Here is a 25,277-nt window from a genome sequence, read left to right on the forward strand (position 1 = left end):
GGGTCAACCTGGCACGGTAGAGTGGCAGAAGGGTCAGCCTGGCACGGTAGAGTTGGCAGGATGGTCAGCTTGTTAGAGTGGCAGGAGGGTCAGCCTGGCTCGGTAGAGTGGCAGGAGGGTAAGCCTGGCACAGTAGATTGGCAGCAGGTTCAGCCTGGCATGGTAGAGTGGCAGGAGGGTCAGCATGACACGGTAGAGTGGCAGGAGGGTCAGCATGGCACAGAGTGGCAGGAAGGTCAGCCTAGCATGGTAGAGTGACAGGAGGGTCAGCCTAGCACGGTAGCGTGACAGGAGGGTCAGCCTAGCACGGTAGAGTGACAGGAGGGTCAGCATGGCACGGTAGAGTGGCAGGAGGGTCAGCCTGGCACGGTAGAGTGGAAGGAGGGTCAGCATGGCACAGTAGAGTGACAGGAGGGTAAGCCTGGCACGGTAGAGTGGCAGGAGGGTCAGCATCGCACGGTAGTCTGGCAGGAGGGTCAGCATTACATGGTTAAGTTACAGGAGGGGCAGCATGGCACGGTAGAGTAGCAGGAGGCCAGCATGGCACAGTAGCATGGCAGGAGGGTCAGCCTGGCACGGTAGAGTGACAGGAGGGTCAGCTTGGTAGAGTGGCAGGAGGGTCAGTCTGGCATGGTAGAGTGGCAGAAGGGTCAGCCTGGCATGGTAGAGTGGCAAGAGGGTCAGCATGGCACGGTAGAGCGGCAGGAGGATCAGCCTGCCACGGTAGAGTGGCAGGAGGGTCAGCATGACACGGTAGAGTGGCAGGAGGGTCAGCATGACACGGTAGAGTGGCAGGAGGGTCAGCACGGCACGGTAGTGTGACAGGAGGGTCAGCGTGGTACAGAGTGGCAGGAAGGTCAGCCTAGCACGGTAGTGGCAGTAGGGTCAGCCTGGCACGGTAGAGTGTCAGTAGGGTCAGCCTGGCACGGTAGAGTGTCAGTAGGGTCAGCCTGGCACGGTAGAGTGGCAGGAGGGTCAGCCTGGCACGGTAGACTGGCAGGAGGGTCAGCCTGGCACAGTAGAGTGGCAGGAGGGTCAGCCTGGCATGGTAGAGTGGCAGGAGGGTCGGCATGGTAGAGTGGCAGGAGGGTCAGCATTACATGGTAAAGTGACAGGATGGGCAGCATGGCACGGTAGAGTGGCAGGAGTTTCAGAATGGTATTGTAGAGCGGCAGGAGGGTCAGCATGGTAGGGTGGCAGTAGGGTCAGCATGGCACAGTAGAGTGACAGGAGGGTCAGCATGGCACGGCACAGTGGCAAGAGGGTAAGCCTGGCACAGTGGAGTGGCAGGAGGGTCCGCATCGCACGGTAGAGTGGCAGGAGGGTCAGCATTACATGGTAAAGTGACAGGAGGGGCAGCATGGCACGGTAGAGTAGCAGGAGGCCAGCATGGCACGGTAGAGTGGCAGGAGGGTCAGCATGACACTGTAGAGTGGCAGGAGGGTCAGCATGTTATGTTATGTTATGTTATGTTAGGGGCATTTGTATTGCGCACAGCTGCCCCAGCTAAGGGGCGTCCTGGCGCCTGACAAGATAAACATAGCCGCACCTAACAGAACAGAAGGAGTGACATACAGACAACGCAGAAGTGGAGTAGTTAAAATAACACAGTCTTTACAGCTTTACGGAATAAAAAGAGATCGTCCAGAAGGCGAATCTCCAACGGGAGAGAATTCCACAAGATAGCTGCTTTCACCCGAAAAGACCGACCTCCCATACGACTCAACTTAAATCTCGGGACCACCGCAAACGCTTGGCCCAACGATCTCAGAGAGCGAGAAGGTACATAAAAAGACAGGAGATTCAAGAGGATCCGAGGAGCTAGACCCTTCAGGATCTTGAAGGCCAGACATAGAACTTTAAAGTCAATTCTAGTTTTCACCGGCAGCCAGTGTAGAGATCGGAGAGTGCTGGAAACAGAGCAGGACCTAGGCAGGCCCACTATGGCTCTGGCTACTGCATTTTGGACCCGTTGAAGGCGGTTAATTTCCGCCAGGTTTGCCCCTACCAGGAGGGAGCTGGCGTAGTCTAATCGAGAAATTACAGTTGCCTGAACCACCAGCTGCCTCGTGGAGGGGTCAAACAACTTCAGGATGGATATTAGGCCTCGAAGAACTCCAAAACAGCAGGCCGCAGTTTTCTTGGAGTGCCCCACAAAACTGAGAGCGGGCTCCAGCCACACTCCCAGGTTTCTCAGCTCCGTAACCGGAGTTGGAACCGGCCCAAGCTCCGGTGGCCACCATCTGTCTCCCCACAGGTCACGCCCCTTCCCGACAACCATAACCTCAGTCTTCTTCGCGTTGAGCTGGAGGCAATTGACATTCATCCAGCTCGCCACCGCTCTGTCCACTCTGGAACCTGGGGGCATCACACTCAGCATCCCCGCTGATAGTGACCGCTAGCTGAGTGTCATCAGCATAAGAGACCATCGTCATGCCCCACTGCTTGACGACATCAGCCAGCGGCCTCACATAAAGATTGAAAAGCGTAGGACTCAGCGAGGATCCCTGAGGCACCCCCAGGCCCAGGGGATGGAATTTGGACTGATAAGGAGGTATGGCAACGCAGAAGGAACGGTCGTCAAGGAAGGAGCGGAACCACTGTAAGGCGGCACCACCAATGCCCATCTCCTCTAGGCGACGCAAAAGGATGGGATGTGAGACAGTATCAAAGGCGGCGCTTAGATCTAATAATATTAGCGCCGCCGTCTGTCCCAAATCCAGCAGCCCACGTAGATGTTCAACCATAACGAGAAGAGCTGTCTCCGTACTGTGCCCAGCACGGAATCCATGCTGGGTGTCATCCAAGATATTAGCTCTGGTGAGATGGTCAGAGAGAGCCTGGTTAACATGGGCCTCCATAACTTTTGCCGGCCAAGGAAGTAGTGAAATAGGCCGGTAATTCTCCGGTTTCGAAGGATCCAATGAAGGCTTCTTCAAAATAGGAGAAACCACTGCCTGCTTCCATTTAGCTGGGACCATGCCCGTCACCAGTGAAGTGTTAATGAAAGATCGCAATATAGGGCGTCCTACGAAGGACTGATCTCTAAAGAAGACAGGCTTTAATGGATCCAAAGGTGAGCCAGACTTAATTTTTAGGGTCACCCTATCAAATTCCTCAGAAGAAAGCAGAGGAAGGGACTCCATAATAGGGCGGCACGGAATCGTCACCAGAGGTCCCAAAGGTGGACTCATAGCAAAAAACGTCCGGTAAATGGCTTGCACCTTCTCCAAAAAGAAGGATGCCAAAGCCTCACAATGAGTAGTAGAGGCCAATACCGGGGAAGAAGTTCTTTTGGCCAAAAGATCTTTCAGGGCCTTAAATATTGATTTAGATGGGTTAGAGCTGTTGCGGAATTCTTCCGAGTAGAACGCCGCGCGAGTTCTACAAATGGCTCGATGGTACGCCTTGACGGAGATCAGATACAGCGTTTTCTTTGCCTCATCATAGTGTCTCCGCCACTCTCTCGCCTACAAGTGCCCTTTAACGCCCGAAGGGCGCTGTCATACCAAGGGCTCGATTCTCTAGAACGAGACCTGCTTGCCATAATAGGGATCAAAAGATCAAGCGCCCTAGTAATCCACTTACAGAACAGGTCATAACCCAGTTCCACACTATCCAAGGGTCCCAGCGGATCTGCAGCCAAAACCTCATGGAGGTCCTCTAATCTAAGTTTATTCCAGTGCCTTTTGAGAGTAGGTCTCGGAGGAGGAATAAAGGGAGTGTCAGGCAACGGAGCTCGAATAGCCACTAAGAAATGATCCGACCACCCCACAGGTGTTATCGAAGAGATGGTAACTTCCGGGAGATTAGTAAAAAAAGGGTCAAGCGTATGCCCTCCCACATGAGTGGGTTGAGCTACCTTTTGAACCAATCGGAGGGCCTCAAGGTCAGCTAAGATATTATTAACAGCCGGCAAACTCCTGTTCTCAAAATGGAGATTGAGGTCTCCCAAGATGGAAAAATTAGCACAGCCCATAGACAAAGAACTGACAGCATCAGGGAAAGCTTCTCTAAATGCCACGTCACTGCCTGGGGGCCGGTAGACCACCATCCCCGAGATAGAAAACTGGGGGCTGATCGAGATATTAAAAGAGGCACTTTCACATCCAACAATGTTTAAGACCTTCCAACTTCAGGGTAGACTTGATTTGACAGCGAGGGCTCTACCCCCTCCTCTAGATAACCGATTAAGAGTGAAAACGGAATATTCAGGGGGGAAAGCCAAATTGATAATGGCTGTATCGTGTTCCTGCAGCCACGTTTCCGTGATCACGAATATATCAGGAGACTCCTCCTGTATTAGATCGAAAAAGGCTAAATGATGTTGGACCAAGGACCTAACATTTAGGTTCAGTAAACGAAGAATCGACGTCGAACCATTGCCTTGAGAAGCTGAAGGGGGGGTCCCCTTGCAGCTGCGAACAGGAAAGCCAAGTGCCCATCTCTTGCAGGCACACCGATATGGGCCGCTTAGCGGATGTATCTGTGCCTGATCGCACTTCGGAAGGGAATATCCAATAGACCGTAGAATGATGCCAGTATAGGTAATCATTCCGACACTAACAACCCGGGTGCCCGAGACAGACCCCTAGCGCCCTAGGCGTCCTCAGCGCGGACGGGCGCAGACGGGCAGGACTCGGGCACGACTCCGGCTAAGCGACGGCGCCCCACTGCGCGATCCCGCTGCGCGGGAGGAGCGACTTTAAGTAGGTGTCCCGCGAGGTTGTCCAGACGCGTGACCGCTCGCAATGGCGCCCGCCGGGATAAAGCAACACCAACCCAACCAAAGATGGCGCCCAAAAGACAACTATGGACCCACCCGTGACCCGGACCCACCAAACAGCGGTGCTTGGAATATTTTAAATGCGGTAAGAGGGAGGGGAGACCACTACCTAATCCCAGACTAAAATCAGGGGTAATGAAATTAAAATAAAAACAGATACAAAAACGGGGAAGTTAAGAATCACAGCAGCGCAAGCGCGACTGGAGTAATACCTTGTATAGCATGACACTGTAGAGTGGCAGGAGGGGCAGCATGGCATGGTAGAGTGGCAGGAAGGTCACCATGGTGCGGTAGAGTGGCAGGAGGGTCGGCATTACATGGTAGAGTGGCAGGAGTTTCATAATGGCATGGTAGAGTGGGAGGAGGGTGAAGCTGGCATTTTAGAGTGGCACGAGAGTCAGCCTTTCACAGTAGAGTGGCAGGAGGGTCAGCATGGCACGGTAGAGTGACAGGAGGGTCAGTGTGGCACGGTAGAGTGGCAGGAAGGTCAGCCTGGCACAGTAGAGTGGCAGGAGAGTCAGCCTGGCACAGTAGAGTGGCAGGAGAGTCAGCCTGGCACAGTAAAGTGGCAGGAGAGTCAGCCTGGCACAGTAGAGTGGCAGGAGGGTCAGCCTGCCACAGTAGAGTGGCAGGAGGGTCAGCGTGGCACGGCAGAGTGACAGGAGGGTCAGCGTGGCACAGTAGAGTGGCAGGAAGGTCAGCCTCGCATGGTAGAGTGGCAGGAGGGTCAACATGGCACTGTGGAGTGGCAGGAGAGTCAGCCTGGGACAGTGGAGTGGCAGGAGAGTCAGCCTGGGACAGTGGAGTGGCAGGAGGGTCAGCCTGGCATTGTAGAGTAGGCAGTAGGGTCAGCATGGCACTGTAGAGTGGCAGGAGGGTCAGCATTACATGGTAAAGTGACAGGAGGGGCTGCATGGCACAGTAGAGTAGCAGGAGGCCAGCGTGGCACGGTAGAGTGGCAGGAGGGTCAGCCTGGCACGGTAGAGTGACAGGAGGGTCAGCTTGGTAGAGTGGCAGGAGGGTCAGTCTGGCATGGTAGAGTGGCAGAAGGGTCAGCCTGTCACGGTAGAGTGGCAGAAGGGTCAGCCTGGCAAGATGGAATGGCAGAAGGGTCAGCCTGGCACGGTAGAGTGGCAGGAGGGTCAGCATGGCACTGTAGAGTGGCAGGAAGGACAGCATGGCACGGTAGAGTGGCAGGATGGTCACCATGGCACGGTAGAGTGGCAGGAGGGTCGGCATGACATGGTAGAGTGGCAGGAGTTTCATAATGGCATGATTGAGTGGCAGGAGGGTGAGCATGGAACTGTAGAGTGACAATAGGGTCAGCCTGGCACTGTGGAGTGGCAGGAGGGTCAGCCTGGCACTGTGGAGTGGCAGTAGGGTCAGCCTAGCACAGTAGAGTGGCAGTAGGGTCAGGCTGGCACGGTAGAGTGGCAGGAGGGTCAGCATGGCACTGTGGAGTAGCAGGAGATTCATCCTGGCACGGTAGTGGCAGGAGGGTCATCCTGGCACGGTAGAGTGGCAGGAGGGTCCGCGTGGCACGGTAGAGTGGCAGGAGGGTCACTGTGTCACTGTAGAGTGGCAGGAGGGTCCGCATGGAGTGGTAGAGTGACAGGAGGGTCAGCCTGGCACAGTTGAGTAGCAGGAGGGTCATCCTGGCATGGTAGAGTGGCAGATGTTAAAGGAAGTGCTGGAGGCTGGTGTTGATAGTATGTAAACTGCACAGTGAGGTTTACTATTGCAAATACTGCCATTGGGGCCATTGTTGAAGCGTTTGTTACCACCAGTGGCAGATCAATACTAGTTCATTGTTTTCATGCATGTACACATACATGTGCATCGCCTCTTGGTACCTGTATTTGTGTTGTATGTGTGTGTGTCTGTCATTATGTGTGTTGTGTTTGCATGCAATCATTCAAATATCTTGTATTTGTCAATCCTTGTTTATATTGTTTTTCTTTTTTTCTAGTGAAGCATTTCTTCTCCGTCCCCATCCCTGAGATCTGATTACTGTTGGTTGCGCCACTTCTGAATGATGTCTGCAGATATGAAGAGACTGAATGTTGGCACTGGGAAGGTCACGACAGGGGCCCGTTCCAGCAGGACCAGATGCCCCCTGTGTGCGGAGCCCTATACAGACCCCAGGATCCTGCCCTGCCTTCACACCTTCTGCATGGCCTGCATTCAGCAGCTGGAGCCCCTGTCCCCTCTAGCGTTCCGTGGGGGGACAGACTCGGCCTCTAGTGCGCAGGACAAGCCCCAGCTGAGCGTCATGTGTCCGGTGTGCGATGGTGAAGTTGAGTTGCCACCTGGAGGTGCAAGGGCACTAGTCATTGATCACCTGGTGGCCAATGAGGTCCTGCTGGAGAGCCTGCAGCGGGACGGCGCGGGACTGGTGTGTGACCTATGCAATGAGGGCAGTGCAGAGAAGAGGTGCAACATCTGCAGAGCCAACCTGTGTGAATTTTGCTGCCAGGCCCACAGGTGAGAACTGTTCCCTACCTCACATCATGCATCCCAGGTAACAGGAGCCATGTAAACTCTAACCCTACCTAGAGATCACAGTCAGCAGGAGACTGAGAGAGGTGAGAACTGTTCCCTACCTCACATCATGCATCCCAGGTAACAGGAGCCATGTAAACTCTAACCCTACCTAGAGATCACAGTCAGCAGGAGACTGAGAGAGGTGAGAACTGTTCCCTACCACACTTCATGCTCCCCAGGTAACAGGAGCCATGTAAGCTGTAACCCTACCTAGAGATCAGTCAGCAGGGGACTGAGAGAGGTGGGCAAAGCACCACAGCCCAACCCACGCACATAGATGGTGACATAGACAGTGGTACTACTGGAAGGGAGCAGTGCCGGTCCCACACGAGGGATTGCAGCAGCAGCAGGACAGAGAGAGGAAGCCCAGACAGATCCTAATCCCCACCAGGCTACATTCTGACTCCAAGAACTGGGTGGCAGTCCTGAGTCTGGGAAGGGAGTTAAAATCCTGTGCTTTAAAATTGATGCTTATTTGCTTCTAACTTCTCAGATTGTGGCAGTTTCCACTGCCTGTCTTTTTATTTGGACCAGCAGACAAAGTTTGATTAACCAATTACATATGTAAGCAACTTTGACAAATTTACATAGAACTTCATACTCTGCTTGTGTTTATTTCCTTTGGTCTGATAATTCTTATCTTAGTGGCCCTATAAGAAAATTACAAAATGTTCATTCTGTGTCAAGCCCGAGCATGAAGTGTATTCTGTTCCAGTGCTTATTCACTACCAACTATGCTGTATCTCGTGTCTTTAGGTTTTTTAAACATTGATTCTCTGGAGTAATCTGCAGCCCTCTAAATTTCCTCCAAGCAAGCTCCTTGTAAAGAAGCTTTGGAAGCACTCACTAAAATGCCTTCTTGCTGCATTGTCCATTTTACCCATGTTGCTAGGATGAGTGTGATCAGCAGCTGTAGATATCTTCTGACCCGAACTTTCTGGTCACCTCTGCAGACCGCTCACTACACCGAATTTTGGGTGGTCTGGGATGCTTGGATAGTCTGTTACATGTTTGCTTGACTTATTCCTTTTGGCTACATTATGAGTTATTCTGTCTACAAGTATATGCTCACTTGCACGGTCTGTAATGGTGACTCCTCCTTGTAGACTGCCAAACACACTGTTCTCAGATCCTTGAGTGAAAACACTTTAGTGAGCTTTGAAGACGTGAAGACCATCATTGCATGTTAGAGACGGGAACGCTTAGACTTCTGAAAGGTTACACAGCCAAAGCAATCTGCATACAAAGGGATGCTGGCTAATTGGCTCATCACACTCAAAACAGTGCACCACCATTGGGGTAGACCTAAAGGCATGTCTTTCCTTGGAATCACTGACAGAATATCGACTTCAAAATTATCAGAGCCGAAATATCGATGTCAAGAATATCGAAGTCGTATCTACATTATGGTAAATCCAAAAATATTGAAAGAAATATATTGTCAAAAATATCGTTGTTAAAAATATTGTTCTTCTTTTTATGGTAGGAATTAACCCCTTCAGCGCTGCGCGGATTCCCCCGCGGTGCTGAAGGGTTCGAGCGCGGGCGGGGCCATGACGGAACGGTTCCGTCATGAGCACAGCTCAACCGATGCTCATGACGGAATCGTTCCGTCATGAGCATAGAAGGGGTTAATGTAAAATAAAGTAAACGATACATATATTTAAAATAAACATAGTTAAAAATATGTTTAAAATTATAAGTAATGCATATAATGTAAAAAACAATTAAAGATATATATATATAAAATATAATATATATATATACTTAATGTTTACAATTAATTATTGTAATAACTTATAAATTGTTAAACATTTGATAAATTATAAATACATACACATACAACAATAATATAAATACAAATATAAAAAATATATATAACATTTTTTTTTAAAATTGTTAAATAAATTACATTAACTAAAACAGTAAATATTGGATAGCATAGGGGTAAAAATTACTATTCCCACTCCAGAGAGTGCAACAGTAGGGAAAGTGTTGGATAGCGTAGGGGTTAAAATTACTATTCCAACTTCAGAGAGTGCAACAGTAGGGAAAGTGTTGGATAGCGTAGGGGTAAAAATTACTATTCCAACCCCAGAGAGTGCAACAGTAGGGAAAGTGTTGGATAGCGTAGGGGTAACAATTACTATTCCAACTCCAGAGAGTGCAACTGTAGGGAAAGTGTTGGATAACCACTTACTGGTAATTACAATAATTTTTTTCAAATAAATAATAATGTAATTATTAAATAACAATAAATTAATTAACAATACCAATAAATAAGTGCTTAAAATAATTATCAATTAATAATTAATTAACAATTAAATTGACGCTAAATACAATTAAATAATCATTACCAATTAATTACCAAATAATTATATAAAAAATAAGTAATTTTCAATAACCAAAACCAATAATTATTAAAAAATGTTTCGCAATTAATAATTCATTAACAATAAATTATTGATAAATACCAATAAATATGAATTAATGACAATTACCAGTTAATTAATGAACACATTAATTTCCAAAACATATAAATATTAATTATTAAAGTTCTTACCTATTAATAATTAATTACCAATAAATTATCAATACTCAACAATAATATAATTACTTAATTACAATTAAATTACTTCCCATCCTATTGCCCTATAAACTCACAACACACTTCAATAATAAATTAATAGACTTAATATAATTACCAATTCATAAATTTATAACAATTAATTACTAATTAATAAAAATTAATTACCAATTAATAATTATTTAACATAACATTATCAATACCAATAAATACAAATAATTACTTAATTACAATTAAATTACTTCCCACTCTATTCCCCTATAAACCCACAACCCGCTACAAAACTAAAACGCAAAATGTTCTTAAAAATAATTACTAATTTCTAAAAAAATGTACATTTATTTAATATAATTAAATTACTTCCCACCCTATTACCCTATAAACCCACAACCCGCTACGGTACTAAAACGCATAATTTACTTAAAAAAACAAAATTACTAACTTCTAAAAATGTATACATATATTCTAAAACTAGTACAATTATTAACAAAAAATATAAACACAAACCTATATAAAATACATAATAAAATACATAACACTAATATAGATATTAGTAACATCGATATTTTTGCTTTCGATATTACTAACTTCGATATTAACAAAAACGATATTTCTTACATTCAGGTCGATATTCTGGTTGTCGATATTCTTGACTTTGATATTGTGTCCCTACGATATTTCAAACTCGATATTATTGTAAGTCGAAATTAAAAACTCGATATTTAGACTGTTTACCCTTTCCTTGCCACACAAAATGTGAAATTGAGAACTAACACTATATCTGCCCAAGTGGGATTTAAACCCCAGCCAGAGCATGGAATCTGCATTCATTGATGTCTTTTGTTGGTTTTGTCTGCCCAGGAATAACTTACCTTCTGACAGTTGCTTACTTTGGTTTAACCCTTTAAAACATCCCTGTTCTTCCTGACTCTCGTAATGTAAAGTTCCTAAATTCAATTGTTCAATAATGCCAAGCAAGCCAGCTTGGGCTCTGCATGACCTGCAGCCGGTTTCCTTTTTACATAAGCCATGATGAGCAGGAGGCTGATGGTCTCTTGTACAAAGTTCACCGCTTCCTTGACAGTTATGTCCAACTTTCCCCATTTATTTATGAGCAATAATACATAGATTGTTGGGGGGGGGGGGGGGTGTTCCCGCAGTATGTGTTCCTTGTGACCCATGCCTTAGATGATCATCCAAACACATTCGCTTCTAAAGGCCGGCGATGCACAATTATGCTGGCAACACTTAAAAAGGGAGGGCTGAGCATTTCCTAACGCAATCGTCCATCTGAACTTAAAAAAATAAAATGCTTTGCAGTCGGAAGATCAGTGCTATCAGATTGTCCTCCGAGAGTTTGGGTCAAGTGTTTCATGTCTCCTGCCAACAGGAGTTCTCCGAGGAGGTGTATCCTTTCCTATTCAAAGTGTCTATACAATATCTGTGAGTTGAATTTGCTTACATTTAACTAATTTCACTCATTTCCCTTTTTCTTATAGCAAAAAGGTCACTGATAAACTATGTGATATTTGTAAAGTTTTTCTATTGCTCCTACCTCTTTGGAAACCAGGTGATATTTTCTGAGGGAACCAAATATTAGTTAGTGATGAGTTCCATAAAACACCAACCTGAACCCCTGAATTTTCATTCTTTGCATCAGTTATCTGCAAACCTCTTGTGCCTCTTCACCCACCTCATAGGGGGAAGAAGGTTTAAGGCTCGCATGCACTAACATTTGATCCCCAAATGCTTCCTGCCAATCCATACTCCAAACAACTGCTCCTCTTTGGAGAGAAAGAAAGTGTTCACTGTCTGTTGTTCTCACCAGTTTCTAGCCCCTTTCTGACTGCCCTGGATTCTCTTGGAGCCTTGCCTCTGTGCCTGGCTAGGGTGATTTTTCCTTATCGCGTTCACCCTTTGAAATACATTCAACTGGAATACTTTTCCATAAAGACGTTTCCCATATCCAGGCCTGTCCATGTATAGATCTTCCTTTTACACAACTACCACGGCAAACGTTTGGTCAACTCTGAGTAAGATAGAAGTGCACTGCATGGTAGCGCTTGCACCTGAAGTGTTGCCCCTCATGCAGATTACTCTCTAGGACCCCCTGCATAACTCCGTGGTGCCGTCTAGCCTCCCTTCACTTCACTTCAGTAGCATACTCTGCCAAGTCAAGGATCTTTGTTATTAGACGCGCTTGATCCATCAACCTTACCTTGCAAGTTTCCCATTAATCGTCACTGCCCTTCTTCGGGTCATAAGCAGATTTGTTAACGTTTTGCCGTTCGTATCTAGGCTTGATACTACCAGATGTCTAGTGCAATCTACGGGTTCCTGTAGGTTTCTCAACCAGACCTGCACATACCCTTGCACTACTGACATGATCAGCCAGTTGAACTAACTTCATTTTCTGAAAACCTCTGGGTTGAACATACATCTGTCTTCTTTCTGCATGTTATCCTCCCGGGTGGTTGATGGTGAAACCTATAATCCTGGCTAGTTTGAACATATCTTTTTCCTCCATTTTCTTCTCCTGGGTGGTTGGTTGGCCTGGCACACTGTTGCTATGGTTTAGCCTTTCTGACAGAGACAGAGGGGTGTTATTGAAGGTTCACGTCTAGCTGTTGCCCAGTCTCAGGGCTTAGTAAGTAATCTTTTGTCATCACTGCTGGTGCCATCATGGGCTTTAACGTCTTCTTTGTTTGGTCCGCAGCCATGGGCAATGCTCTTCCACGTACTGGGTCAAATTGAGGATCTCTCTCTGTGAGTGGATTGTATTGTTGAGGAGGACCTGCGATCACATATCAAACATATATTCTTACTAAGAGGGAATGCAGGCTGGGCCGTGGAGATGTTCCTGCTACAAAGCTCAATATAGAACTCCGACAATCTGGTTCTGGGTTCATGTGTGCCCCCTGTTGGTTACGTGATGGCTGGGTGCTGGAAGTGCCCTGGCTTGCACGGTCTGAGAATTTCCAGCCCCAGGTGCCCTGCACTCCGCTTGCTGTACGTCTCCCAATGTGCAGGCAAAGCCGGGTGGATGCACAGGGGGGTGTGGTAGGCCTGAGAGTTGTTCACACATGCCTCTTTCCATCTGAGCGTGAATGGGTGGACCGCGCCAGGATTGCTGAGAGTTGATAATCAGTGTAATGTTTTATGAGTTTAGAACTGCTAACAGTAGTAAAGTTGACTCCTGATTTGTGATGGAACATCATAGGTATTGAAAGAGCACACAAAAAGAATGAAACATGAGAAAAAGACCAAAAAGAAATATGGACACTCCTTGTTCGTTTGGGAGTGGCATGGACGCTGGCCGGCTAAAAAGTGAATTTGTACCCCAGAGGAGTGCCTAACAGGCTGTATGTAGGAGAGGAAGAAGCAGCCAGAGGCAAACGCTGCACTTTTCACTCACATCGCTCAAGGTAATGCTGGGTAACTGGGTCAAGAGGCGGTGCGACCACCTATCAACGCACAAGGAGGGGGACTAAAGGGAGCATGACCTGTGCACTGTCTCTTACCCTCCACCTTCCACAGCCTCCTCCTAAGTTCAAGTTAACATAATGTTCAAATTATTTTGGATTAGTCATTTAAGTTGATGGTCTAACCTTTTGGTAGTGTTAACTTACTTCAGTTAACTTTTTATTTGGTTTATGTGTGTCTCAACATTGTATTTGTTATGCATATACTAATACAAATATTTGAATTAAAAGGTAAAATGATGAGCATAAAAGGTCACATTGAAAGAAAAAAAATGCAATTAAACCAAATGACCATGTAGAACCCACCATATTCCCATATTTACGGCTGCAGAATGCCAGGTCCTTGTCGAGACATCCATGTGACAGTTCCAATCGTTCTATGAACTGACGTATGTGTGGCCACGGTAGCTTGATGGTTTATGCATCTGTTGAAGAGTTCTCTGGGCAGTCATCATGTGGCAGGTTTTTGGGTGCAGCAGGTTTGCTCAATCTTTTGTCAATCGAATCCTTTAAAGGGGCTCTCCAATAGAAAACAAGCGTGCTCTTAGTCAATCTTGCATCATCAGTAGTCACCAACAATAAGGGTCCCTTTATTTGATTATGTCTGGTTGGATTAAAAAACCTATTGTGCCGTCAATCACTGGATAGCCCATTTAATCTTCTAGCCCCAAGCAACTTGTCCTCTGGAATCGCCTCACACATCCCGACCAGGGAACTTTGGATCGAAATTAAGTTAACAGCCCTCAAGTTCAAGTCTCATCACAGGACGTTGTTTCTTATTGGTACAGACACCTTGGTTTTGGCCTTTCTTCAGGAAATAGCTGAAGACTACAATTTGGGGAGGTGGGGCTAACTAAGAACAGCACCAACGGGCCAAATCAGTGAAATGGGCTTGGCTTTGCTATTTTAGCTTATTAATTAGTTTGCTTTTATCCTTCCTTCCTTATTGTGAACAATTTTACATGGGTACCTTCCCTAACAGTGAGATGTGGATTTTGACTACTTTTCCACAATATGCTTCCATTTGCACCTCGAAGGCTCACGTGACAGCTGATGCATAGAAACACTGGATTGGCAGACAAGTTAAAAGTCCCAAGCCAGCTAGATCCTTCTTTACTTCCTCCATTTCTCCTTTTTAGGTCTCGCGCCTAGCGTTGCAGTGTGTAATAGTGCTCGCGCAGCGCGAGACATTTTGTAGGGGGTTTGAAAACGGGTCTAGGAATCGCACACGCACGAGCGTGTGCTTTTCCTTTTGGGGCACGCTATTGGGCTTTGTGTGCGTGTTTTTTACAAAGAGCGCACGTAATAGGTCAAAGGCGGGTGCATTGCTCTACCCGCTGCCTATTGGTGTCTATTACGCGCACCGGCCGTCATGTGGTTTCAATTACGGGCACGATAATTGAAACCACATGTCTCGCTGTGGCACGCGCACCACTCGATGGCTTCTTTTTTTTTTTTTTTGGATCCATTTCATAGGAAAGCAAGTAAATGAAAGAAGCCGTGTTTTGTTCGGCGCCACTTTCACACCTCCCAGGATAGCGTGTGAGGCCTGCCTCGCGGAGCTGACCGTCTCAGGGCATAGCGAGCTGGAGCTTGCTTGCGCCCGGCTTGTTTTTCTTCCAGTGCAGACACTTCCTGTATCTTTATCGCACTTTTTCATGGCTGCTTTCTCCCGTTATCACATCTTTTTTATCTGTTTTTTCTTTCCGTCTATTATTAGTTTCTCTCTTGCTCGGGGGCAAAATTTGTTGATGAAAAATATGTCTCGGTCCCCAGAAATTAGTGTGGTGGAGACCGACTGGAACCACCGACACAAATTAAGCTTTGGTTTTTCGGTAAAAATTCTTGACTAAACCCCTAATGAAAATGAAGCAAATTATATCCATTGCCCTACTAATCAATATCCCTGTTCGTGCATCCAAATAAATTAAGTACACTTGTTTCAAATTTCCTTCTGCTTAAGGCTCCATATTGCCTTGTATATCATAAACTTTCATATTAAATTTGCTTTGGCATTAGTTATCTTGCTACTGAGTTTCCTGCCACGGTGGTTAATCTGATTGGTCTGTGGTTGGCAATCACCTCCCTGACCCAACATCTGAGGAAAGAGTACACTACCACCCTTGCCAGTTTGTTTGAACCTCTACTACTCAACTGGTGGTGGCAAGGGTCTTTAATTAACAATCCCTTATAAGAAATAAAGATATTACAGCAGGAAGCGTAACGCTTTCTACCAGCAACCACTAAAATATATGTCGTGCGTTGCTGGTCTTTGTGCCGCTTATTGGATTTCCCATAAGGCTAGGCCATGGAAAAGATTTGAGTGGGTATGATTGGCTTTTATCCTGCTATTTTAAACATGTGCATTTTTGATCCGCGAAATATAAAGTAAAGTTTGAGTTTGTGCAGTGATCTGGAAATAAAATAAGGCGGACCCGATTTTCGCTGCAGTACAACGAAAAAAGACATTTTCGTTAGGACATACCACTTGATTTTTGACATTGTCAAGTGGTAAGGTTTAAAAACAAAGCATGCACAGTGTTTCAAAAAGTATTACGCAAACAGTCATCCAGTATACAATTTGTCCAATTCAAATTGAGCGTTTTCTGTTTATTTCTGATATTTCTATGGCGCCCACCTCTCTGCCCGGAAAACGAGGCGCTTTACAGAAAACTAACCCCCTCTTTGCAGGTGAGGCGGAGGACGCAGTCAGGTGTGAGAGAGAGCCGTGATGGACGGGCGGGTAGGGCCGTGAAAGAGTGGGGACACGCACCTCACGGTGGAAGGGGTGTGTGAGGGAGGTGGCATCTCTGCGGGGTGGGGGTGATGGTGTGCGAACCTTCACTTCTAGGGGTGCGGACCCAGACACCAGGAGGCAGGGGTGTCCCCTCTCTATCCCCACCCCAGGGAGCATTTCATCACACTTGTGTTGCAAAGGTTAAATATCACACCCCCCTCCCTATGCCCTGGTGACCCCTTATAGACCCCTCGCTATACAAACAATCAAGGACCCTATAAACACGCCCTTCACGTGCGCCAGAGACACTGTAACTCCCCATGGGGTCCCAGTGGCACGCACATACACACTGCCTAGAAACCCTTCAGGCACCCAGTCGGCGCTTTATATGTGCATGACCCTTATTAGAAGCGCTGTACACGCCCTCAGGCGTACGTGGTGCGCCCTCGATGACTCCGTCAGTTCAACGCTCGCTGCTGACACTCGCGGTGCCCTGAAGTCATTTCTTCGAACCGCCACACTCAGGTCGGTACATTGACTCCCATTACATTTGGTAATACAAGAATGGTATAAAGCGCTATATACATTGGATTTTTATCAATATTGTGGGAACTAGTCGAGGTGGGCTGCATTGATAGGGAGCGGCGGGTCCTTTCTTTTTTAATTTTTACAAACCAGTCCCCTTATTTGTTTGTGAAAATCAATGGTACGTGGGTGGTTAATGCGACACTGGGGGGCACCTGCTGAAAGTAAAGGGGGGGGCGAGGGAGGTACAGAGGGCTAAACAGAAAGCAGCCTTCTCACCCGAGTGCCTGTGAGAGAGGTATTTTAAGGAATAGGCTACTCAGCAAATGTAAAGGCTGCTTCGGGCCGGGTCAGGCTTTGATTGATGAAGTCACTTGAGGGGTCTTGGTGCCTAAAATGTGTAATTTTTAGAAGAACCCAAAGCTGTTACCAGGGAGCTCTGGAGTGCGTGCTTTTAAGGGACATTTACACAAATGTTTGCACCAGGAACAGTCTGATTGGATTAATAATATATATATTTGAGACGACTTCTGTGATCTCAAACATGAAATGTTTTAACACACTTTGCACAGCCTAATACTGCGTCTAATACTATTTTACGTTTACAGCGTGCGTTATGTCCCGGGTGCGTTAGTTTGCAGCACTATAAGTGCACAGGTCACTCTTCCCAAGTACATGGCAGGATTCACAGCTGTGACTCTCTGGTCGCACACAGACATCCACAGAGGTCACACTCCTCCCAGGGTACGACCTCGTAGCACTAGAAGTGCACAGGCCACTCTTCCCAAGTACATGGCAGGATTCACAGCTGTGACTCTCTAGTCGCACACAGATATCCACAGGGGTCACACTCCTCACAAGGTACGACTTTGCACACTATAAGTGCACAGGTCACTCTTCCCAAGTACATGGCAGGATTCACAGCTGTGACTCTCTGGTCACACAGACATCCACAGGGGTCACACTCCTCCCAGGGTACGACCTCGTAGCACTAGAAGTGCATAGGTCACTCTTCCCTGGTGCGGGGAAGGATTCACGGAGGTGACTGTGGTCGCACACAGACATCCACAGGGGTCTCACTCCACCCAGGGTACGACCTCGTAGCACTGTAAGTGCACAGGTCACTCTTCCCCGGTGTGGGGAAGGATTCACCGATGTGACTGTAGTCGCTCGCAGACATCCACAGGGGTCACACTCCTCCCAGGGTACGACTTTGCAGCACTAGAAGTGCACAGGTCACTCTTCCCCGGTGCGGGGAAGGATTCACAGCTGTGACTCTCTGGTCGCACACAGACATCCACAGGGGTCACACTCCTCCCAGGGTACGACTTTGCAGCACTAGAAGTGCACAGGTCACTCTTCCCCGGTGCGGGGAAGGATTCACGGATGTGACTGTGGTCGCACGCAGACATCTGCAGGTGTCGTATTCACCGACTGAAGCTTCAGATCATAAAACAGTGCATTTCCATGTGATTGGTTTGACATGCATTTATTTTTCCATTTCTTTGGAGGAGCGTTTATCTGTTCTAGGCATTTACCTGAAAGATAACTCAATACCTGCAGTGTATTATTATTTAGCCACGTGTTTTACCCGTTCCCACACCCCAAGACTCCGGCCATGGGCTCAGGGCCACAGTTCCCCTACTCTGTATATATTACATAGATGCAGCTATACAGTGGAAACATACATGACCTGCAGTCTCTAGGCGCCATATGTGTCTTCCAAAAATACGGCAGAGCACCTTACGTGCACCATATGGGTGATTCATAGCTCCTCAGTGCACACATTTATAGGCACCATCTGTACATCTTATAAATTATACACACGAGCGAGTGCCCCGGGGCCACTCATGGGTGCGCTAACCACACCTTGTAGACATCACTATGGGCATTTAACAGCCCCTCTTCCACCCATATTGCACTCCCCAGAAACATGCCCTTGTCTCTGTGAATACTCCCAGCTGACACTATGCAGACACGTCACGCACAGGGCGTAGACCCTACGCACTCTATACGCCTAACACCTGGACCTCCTAGTGCCTAAAAATGAATGTGTCCTTCTATAATGCAACCGGTGCTCCCGTAAAGCCCCGACACCTCCTGGGCGAGTTCTGCTATAGTAAACAACAACAACAAAAATATAAACACAACGGGATTAAACAACAAGCATTTGCAATGCAATAGGTCTCGCAGTTTGAGCTATTGTGATTGCAAATAACAATGCCTTTTATTTTTGTTTTCGTTATTAAAACATAAATAAAAGGCATTGTCATTTACAATGCCAATCGCTTGAACTCGCATAAATGCGAGACCTATTGGATTGCAAATGCTTGTTTACACAAGTTGCGTGGTAGTCTAAAAAAAGTTAGACAAGACACTGTGAAACCAAATTTCTGTCTTGAAATATACATCTATTAAATATTCATGCAATTCTCAAAAGGTTTGTGGTAGTAAATTCCGAATTTCAGACACTACTCACTAGGATAAATGAATAGTTGGCAGATGATGTTGACTGTTGGTATACGCTAAGAATAAATTGAAGTTGATGAGAATCCAATCAGAAGTGCCTTCTGTCGATACATTCTGAATAAGATGATCTGCTGTTCTTGAACATTTTGTGAGTAGAGGGTTACTGGATAGACTTGGACATTGGCTACTACTTCACTCGCTGCGCCTAAGGCAGTACTAGGGCATCTCTATACGCAGTGAGTAATCAGCAGTGGATGTTTAACAATCTGGTGTAATATAGGCATGTAATTCACTATAGATCCATTACTACTCAGTTTATTTAAAGGGCTGCTTTTCGGGTTTCGCGCCGAATTTCTGTCCCATCTATTTTTCTTTGATTCGTCTTCTGAAATATCATCGAAACAGTAATTTTGTATAGGACATTTAGGAATTTGGAGGCAACATTTTTTTGGTCATCCTGTAATATGTGGTGTAGAGGATGCGTCCGAATCTACTTTTAGATGAAAAAGCTGTCACAAGTTCACTTGGATGCTGAGCCAAGCATTGTGGCGTAGCGTTTCCGGTTTTATCCTCCATGAAAACGGTTCCATGAGCCTGTTGAATTTTATGTGGCAGTATTAAGGGTCGTATCTGCAACATGTGAAATTGAAATCTTCACTTGAGACTAGAAAACATCTCAAGACACCTTATTAGAGATAAAACATAAGAAGGCTGTAATGGGAAACAAGCATTGGCATAGCCGATAGGTCTCGCCTTTGGGACCTTATAAGTGTTTAGCCACGCAACAGTTAATGTTGTTGCAGTAAGGATATTGTGCTGCATAACTAAATACTTATAAGGTCCCAAAGGCGAGACCTATTGGCTATGCCAATGCTTGTTTATATAGCACATTCCACAACTGAGTTATCTGTTGCTGAAATAAAATATCATTATCTGTCGTAAACTACTTGTTTTGAAAGGAATGGGCAGAGTCAGCCAAGCCCTGCTCGGTTCCGAACAATCGACCCCCAGGTTATTCATAAATAGTTTCGGGAGGTGCGTAACTCACTTTACAGTAGACTAAGATTCCTGCTACACCCATGAGTGATGATAAAGAATTGTCCATTCCATGTCTTTACGTAGATTCAGAATTAGAGAAGTTCCTGGTTGTGTTGAACTTTGACCTACAATGTAACTGTTCATGTTGAAATTGACCTAACATGATCATTTTGTCTCTCTCAGGCGACAGAAGAAAACTGCCTGCCATGCTGTGGTGAGCCTGAAGGACCTCAAGTCTTTCAGTCGCATGGGGAAGCCCATCCAGTGTGCGTCCCACCCTGCGGAGGAACTGCGCCTCTTTTGCGAGACCTGTGACCGCCCAGTGTGTCGGGACTGTGTGGTGGGCGATCACCGCGAGCATGCCTACGACTTCACTGGCAGTATAATCCACAAGCATGGTGACTACATGCGGGAACTGCTCAAGTGCACACAGCCCCATGTGGGGGCCCTAGAAGGGGCTTTGCAGGAGATCGAGGGGGCCGGGAAGTCCGTGGCCGACCGCCTTGAGTCTGTGAAGGCAGAAATACACAAGTTTGCTGATGGTTATGTTCGGGCAGTGGAGGAGCATCGTGGGAGGCTCCTGGCACGCTTAGAGGAGCTGAGGTTGCAGAGGGAGCATGCTCTCCAGTTGCAGCGGGCACAACTAGGGCAGCTGCTGGCAGACATGAGGACCGGGGTGGACTTCACTGAGCGTCTGCTGACTGCTGGCTCTGACATAGAGATCCTGATGACAAAGGGGGTGGTGGTCCGCCGTCTCAAGAAATTGAATAAAGCAGATTACAGCGTCCACCCTTGCGTGGACAGTGGCATCCGCTTCTCCTCTACCGAAAAGGCCCGCCAGTGTGGTGGATATGAAATGTTTGGCACAATAGTTACCAAAACAGTGGATCCCAGCAAGTGCACCCTAGAAGGAGAAGGTATGGCATGCACAAAAATGCTTTGAAAATTGTTTCATGAATGAGAAGTTTGTTGAGTTAGGCGCAACTTGAGTTTTCCCAGCACTATCAATTTCAGGCGTATCCCTAAATCCACTTGTCTAGGAGCTTATTTTTGCAAAAAACCTGTTAATGTTTGTGATTTAATGGTAGCTTGTTGACCTAAGCACTCAATGCTGAGATGAGTTCCAACGTCCAGGTCACAGGTACACATTGCAGAGGTTTCTGGGGTTATTGGTCATGGCAGTCTTAAAGGAAGTGTTGCAGAGATTCTGCTCATGCACAGAACTATGCACAGGAACCCAGGCCCTCAGTGAATTGTGGTGCACCAAAAACTCACCTCAGAACCCAGAACCCCTTATCCGACCAGCATCAGTGTCCCATTCGTTTTCCGAGTTTATCTCGGCGGTCCCAATGTATAGACAACCCAGAACAAGCGACTTAGTGTATTCTCAGGAATGGTGGGAATCAGAAATACCTGTTTGTAATTATTCTTATACCAGTCCACAACAAGAGTAAGCAGAGACACGGTAAAGTTTAAAGAGTTTATTTTATAAACCTCGTGTCCTAAGATGCAGTACTTTGGCTAACATAAGCAGACAAACGATTAAGATCAAAACCATCAGCATAGTTACAATACCATAGAGAATGAAAGGAGAAATCATAATAAAATGACAGTGGATTACAGCCACCTTCCTTTCGCTAGTAAACTAATATTATTATTATTAGACTAATAGAAGGTCTCTAGGCTTGAATGGGGAACCCCATACCGTAAAGATCAGCTTAGTGGAATCACATCACAGCATCAGGTATACTCTGCTCCTGAGAAAGCTCTTCTTCCGAATGTGTATAAAGTATGCAGCCTGCAATATTAAAAGCACTCGACTTTCAGGTATTTGCAGCTGCGTGCGTGTTATGGCTAAATAGTGGGCCGATCAACCTGAACCCAACAACATGCACCGTCTAGCGACCCAGACTGTTTCTTTACACAATGTTCAGACCAAGGTCGCAGCTCACTGTTAGGGATGTGAACAACAGACAGTTCTCATGTGAAGCAAAGGCGAGCAAGCATTTCTCAAATAATAACATGTAACTGCAGTGTCGTGTGCAAAAGTGGCGAGATGGCTTTCTAACATCTAACGCGGTTGTGCTAACTTCGCAATGTACGTATATAAATAGCAGTCCTCACTACAGAAGGTCAACCCTGCAGCTAAAGACCCACTGAAACAGATCTGACCTGGCTGAATAAAGAAAGTGATTGTGATAAATATTGTATAAATTAGAACCAGTGCATTCTTTTATTTTATTTCTAGAATATATTTTTAAAACAGTGACTAGTGGAACCAGTGCATTCTTTTATTTTATTTCTTGAACATATTTTTAAAACGGTGACTAGTGGAACCAGTGCATTCTTTTATTTTATTTCTTGAACATATTTTTAAAACGGTGACTAGTGGAAGCAGTGCATTCTTTTTTTCAACGCCTCCTCTTGGAAGTCCTTGTCCTAAACTTTGTTAGACTTTACGTCTGATCTACCCACATAGCCGCAGAATACCTTGGTTATAAATCTACTGGAGGTTGTTTTATAAATGGTTGTCTCAACTAGGTTGCCATAATCCCTGAATCCCGTTCAAGTATTTTTTAAATCAAATCTGTCTTTCATTATTATTTCACGCTAACACATACGCTTGCCTGCATCCAGTGGCTGGTGAAAGACCCTTCAACCCTGGATCAAAAGCAAGTTGTATCAAATTTCCCTTTTCTTAAATACCCAACAAGAACAGATGAACCTAAGAGTTGCAACATTTCTTGATTTTTGTCTATGACATTGTTAAAGGATTCTCGTGCTACTCTTCCTCCTTGTTGCATCTATATCACAAGCTCTGTGGTATATTTATGAATGTTCCGGTGGGATAATGCATAAAATTATAAATCTGGACAAGTGAGTTCTCTGGTTTAGACGGAGAACAGAGCCCAATCAGTCTGTAATGTAGGCCTGAGCTCTTTCAGTGGGAATTCCAACATGGCCACTGATCACAGGCCTGTAAAGGCAGCAGGCAGCGCACTAGTTGTTGAACAAGACTAGTGTGCTGCCTTGGCAGTCCTGTGATCGGTGGCCATGTTGGAATTCCCATTGTCCGAACTCTGGTCTAAGTTACACAGCCTCATAAACATTACTAGCTTTGTTCAAGTTTCATAGATATCTTTATCTTGCCCACGGAATTCCATAAATCAATAACGCCACTCCTTACAATCCAGGGCTCAGCTTTGCAGTGATGACTTGTCTGTCTGTGCGCAGTGTCATAAGTATGTGTTTGCCTCCCTCGTTGTACAAGGTAAGTCTGATTGTGCAATCAACCCTACATCATATTTGCTAGGAATCTTGGAACAGCAGTGTCAGTCATTTTACTGACTCTTTCAAAGACTTTGAAGTAGTACTTACGATGTTTTGGGCAGTGCATAAAAGGGGAACTAAAGTGTCTGTGCCTCTGCACCCCTGCCAACACTTGTTAGATTTCCATGGTTCCCAGTCCTGCAAGTTAATCAGGGCATGACACCAGTGCAGTGCTAATGTAACCTTTGTATCTTTCCCAGCGGCAGGCTTTGCTGAATAATGTGCCCTCCTAAATATATTTTCCCATGCTTTCTCAATGAATGGTCATCCTAAATCTGCCTATTAAAGTTTCCACCAAGGGAAATTTGGCAACTGCTGCTAAGTTAGTGAGAAATTGTAAATTTCAAAGATCAGGTTTTATCACTTTCTTTCAACAAAATCAGCTTTTCAAATTTTGCGGGGAGGGGCAGGGTGACTAGCCCCTGGTTTAGCAGCTGGTTCCATGGCCCAGTGCCATAGTTGGCGATAATGAAATCTTTAAAGATTCCAGTAAGCCAAAATCTCTCCTACTGTCCTCGGCGGCCCATGCCAGATAAGTCTCCGATGCATCTCCTATTCCAGTACATTCTGTGATCCAGTGCTGGAGTAAAGTCAGGGTTGCCGTAAAGAGGTGTAAATGGTGATAAATATATGGAAAGGCCCAGCCATGTACACACTGGTCTCAAACCTCAAATGTAACCCTAGTAACGGGTGATGAATATGAAGCCCATGAGGGATGTTTTCTCCCCATCCATGGGATCATCCCATCAATAGGCTGATCGATGAAGCACCGCTCTGGTCTTCTCCATTCCACTATACAGCAAAGTTGAGCAGTCTAGTGTGGAGTTACACTTTACAGATTTTACAAGTCACCAAAATGCCAAACATATTGCAAAAAGAGCTATTAAATGTATGCAGCACAGAATAAAAGGTTATTAATAATGTCACCCTCTAAGGGCCACCTCACAGTAACATACCAATCTTGAAGAAACACATGATTCTTTGTATAGCTTTAACCACTGAAGTAATACTCTGCTCTCTCTCCGTTCCCAGATTTCCACAATGCGCGTGAGGCGCAGATCTCAGCCTTCACACTCGTTTGCAAGGATGCGTCTTCTGAGCGGATGGGACGTGGAGGGGAGCAGGTTCGTGTCAGCATGGTGAACAAGGACAGGAAGGACTGGTGAGTAGCGAGCGCGGCCTAGTTTGGTAGCAGCTGTTGATTTTTGTGGTTAATAATATATCAGGATATCCTTTGATTTCATTCTGTTTTCTTATGTATAGTAAGGCCCTTGAGCAGAGGTGTAAGTTTTTTTTGTTCCAAGCCCTTCTTCAGTAAAACTACATTTAACTTCCCACCTTCTGTCACTAAGGGACATAACCTGCTAAAATGTTTTATGGTGGACCCTTCTGTGCTGGTGTAGCATGTTGGAAGTGAAGACATGTTTGTTGCTGACCTTAATAGGAGAACTTACGTGATATTAGGTCCTCCAGACATTAAATGTGTAGTGATCCCAGCAGTGTATAAAACACATGTAGCTATGAAGCACACAAAAGAGCAGTGAAATCTTCCCTCGCACACAGAACAGGTACAGCCAGCGCATACAGCAGCAGGTAAACTCACACGCTCTCCGGGCTGTTGGGGAAGTCGTGAAGATGCGCTGGTTGAAGGATAAACCTAAAGTAATCGCCCATCACTGGGTATAAGTTTATATATACAGGCTCTGCTTTGCATCATTATTTTGTTATGTGTCCAGTGCTCGAGATACTCTGCATCAGCCCTGAAAGGAATCCAACCCT

The 25,277-nt window shown here is 46.1% G+C and overlaps 1 protein-coding gene across 3 annotated transcripts in view; it reads left to right on the forward strand.

The window, feature by feature from the left end:
• The window catches only part of TRIM45 (tripartite motif containing 45), a 93,268-nt gene that overhangs the window by 50,585 nt on the left and 17,406 nt on the right, over nucleotides 1-25,277 (forward strand). For all 3 annotated transcript variants that reach the window (XM_085620972.1, XM_085620974.1, XM_085620973.1), the window contains exons 2-4: nucleotides 6,756-7,270; nucleotides 20,352-21,085; nucleotides 24,531-24,660. In XM_085620972.1, the coding sequence (XP_085477098.1) occupies nucleotides 6,819-7,270; nucleotides 20,352-21,085; nucleotides 24,531-24,660 (1,316 nt within the window). In that variant the 5' untranslated portion in view covers nucleotides 6,756-6,818. The remainder of the gene's footprint in view (nucleotides 1-6,755; nucleotides 7,271-20,351; nucleotides 21,086-24,530; nucleotides 24,661-25,277) is intronic.

This window comes from Triturus cristatus, chromosome 8 (genome assembly GCF_964204655.1).
Source record: "Triturus cristatus chromosome 8, aTriCri1.1, whole genome shotgun sequence".
NCBI lineage: Eukaryota > Metazoa > Chordata > Amphibia > Caudata > Salamandridae > Triturus > Triturus cristatus.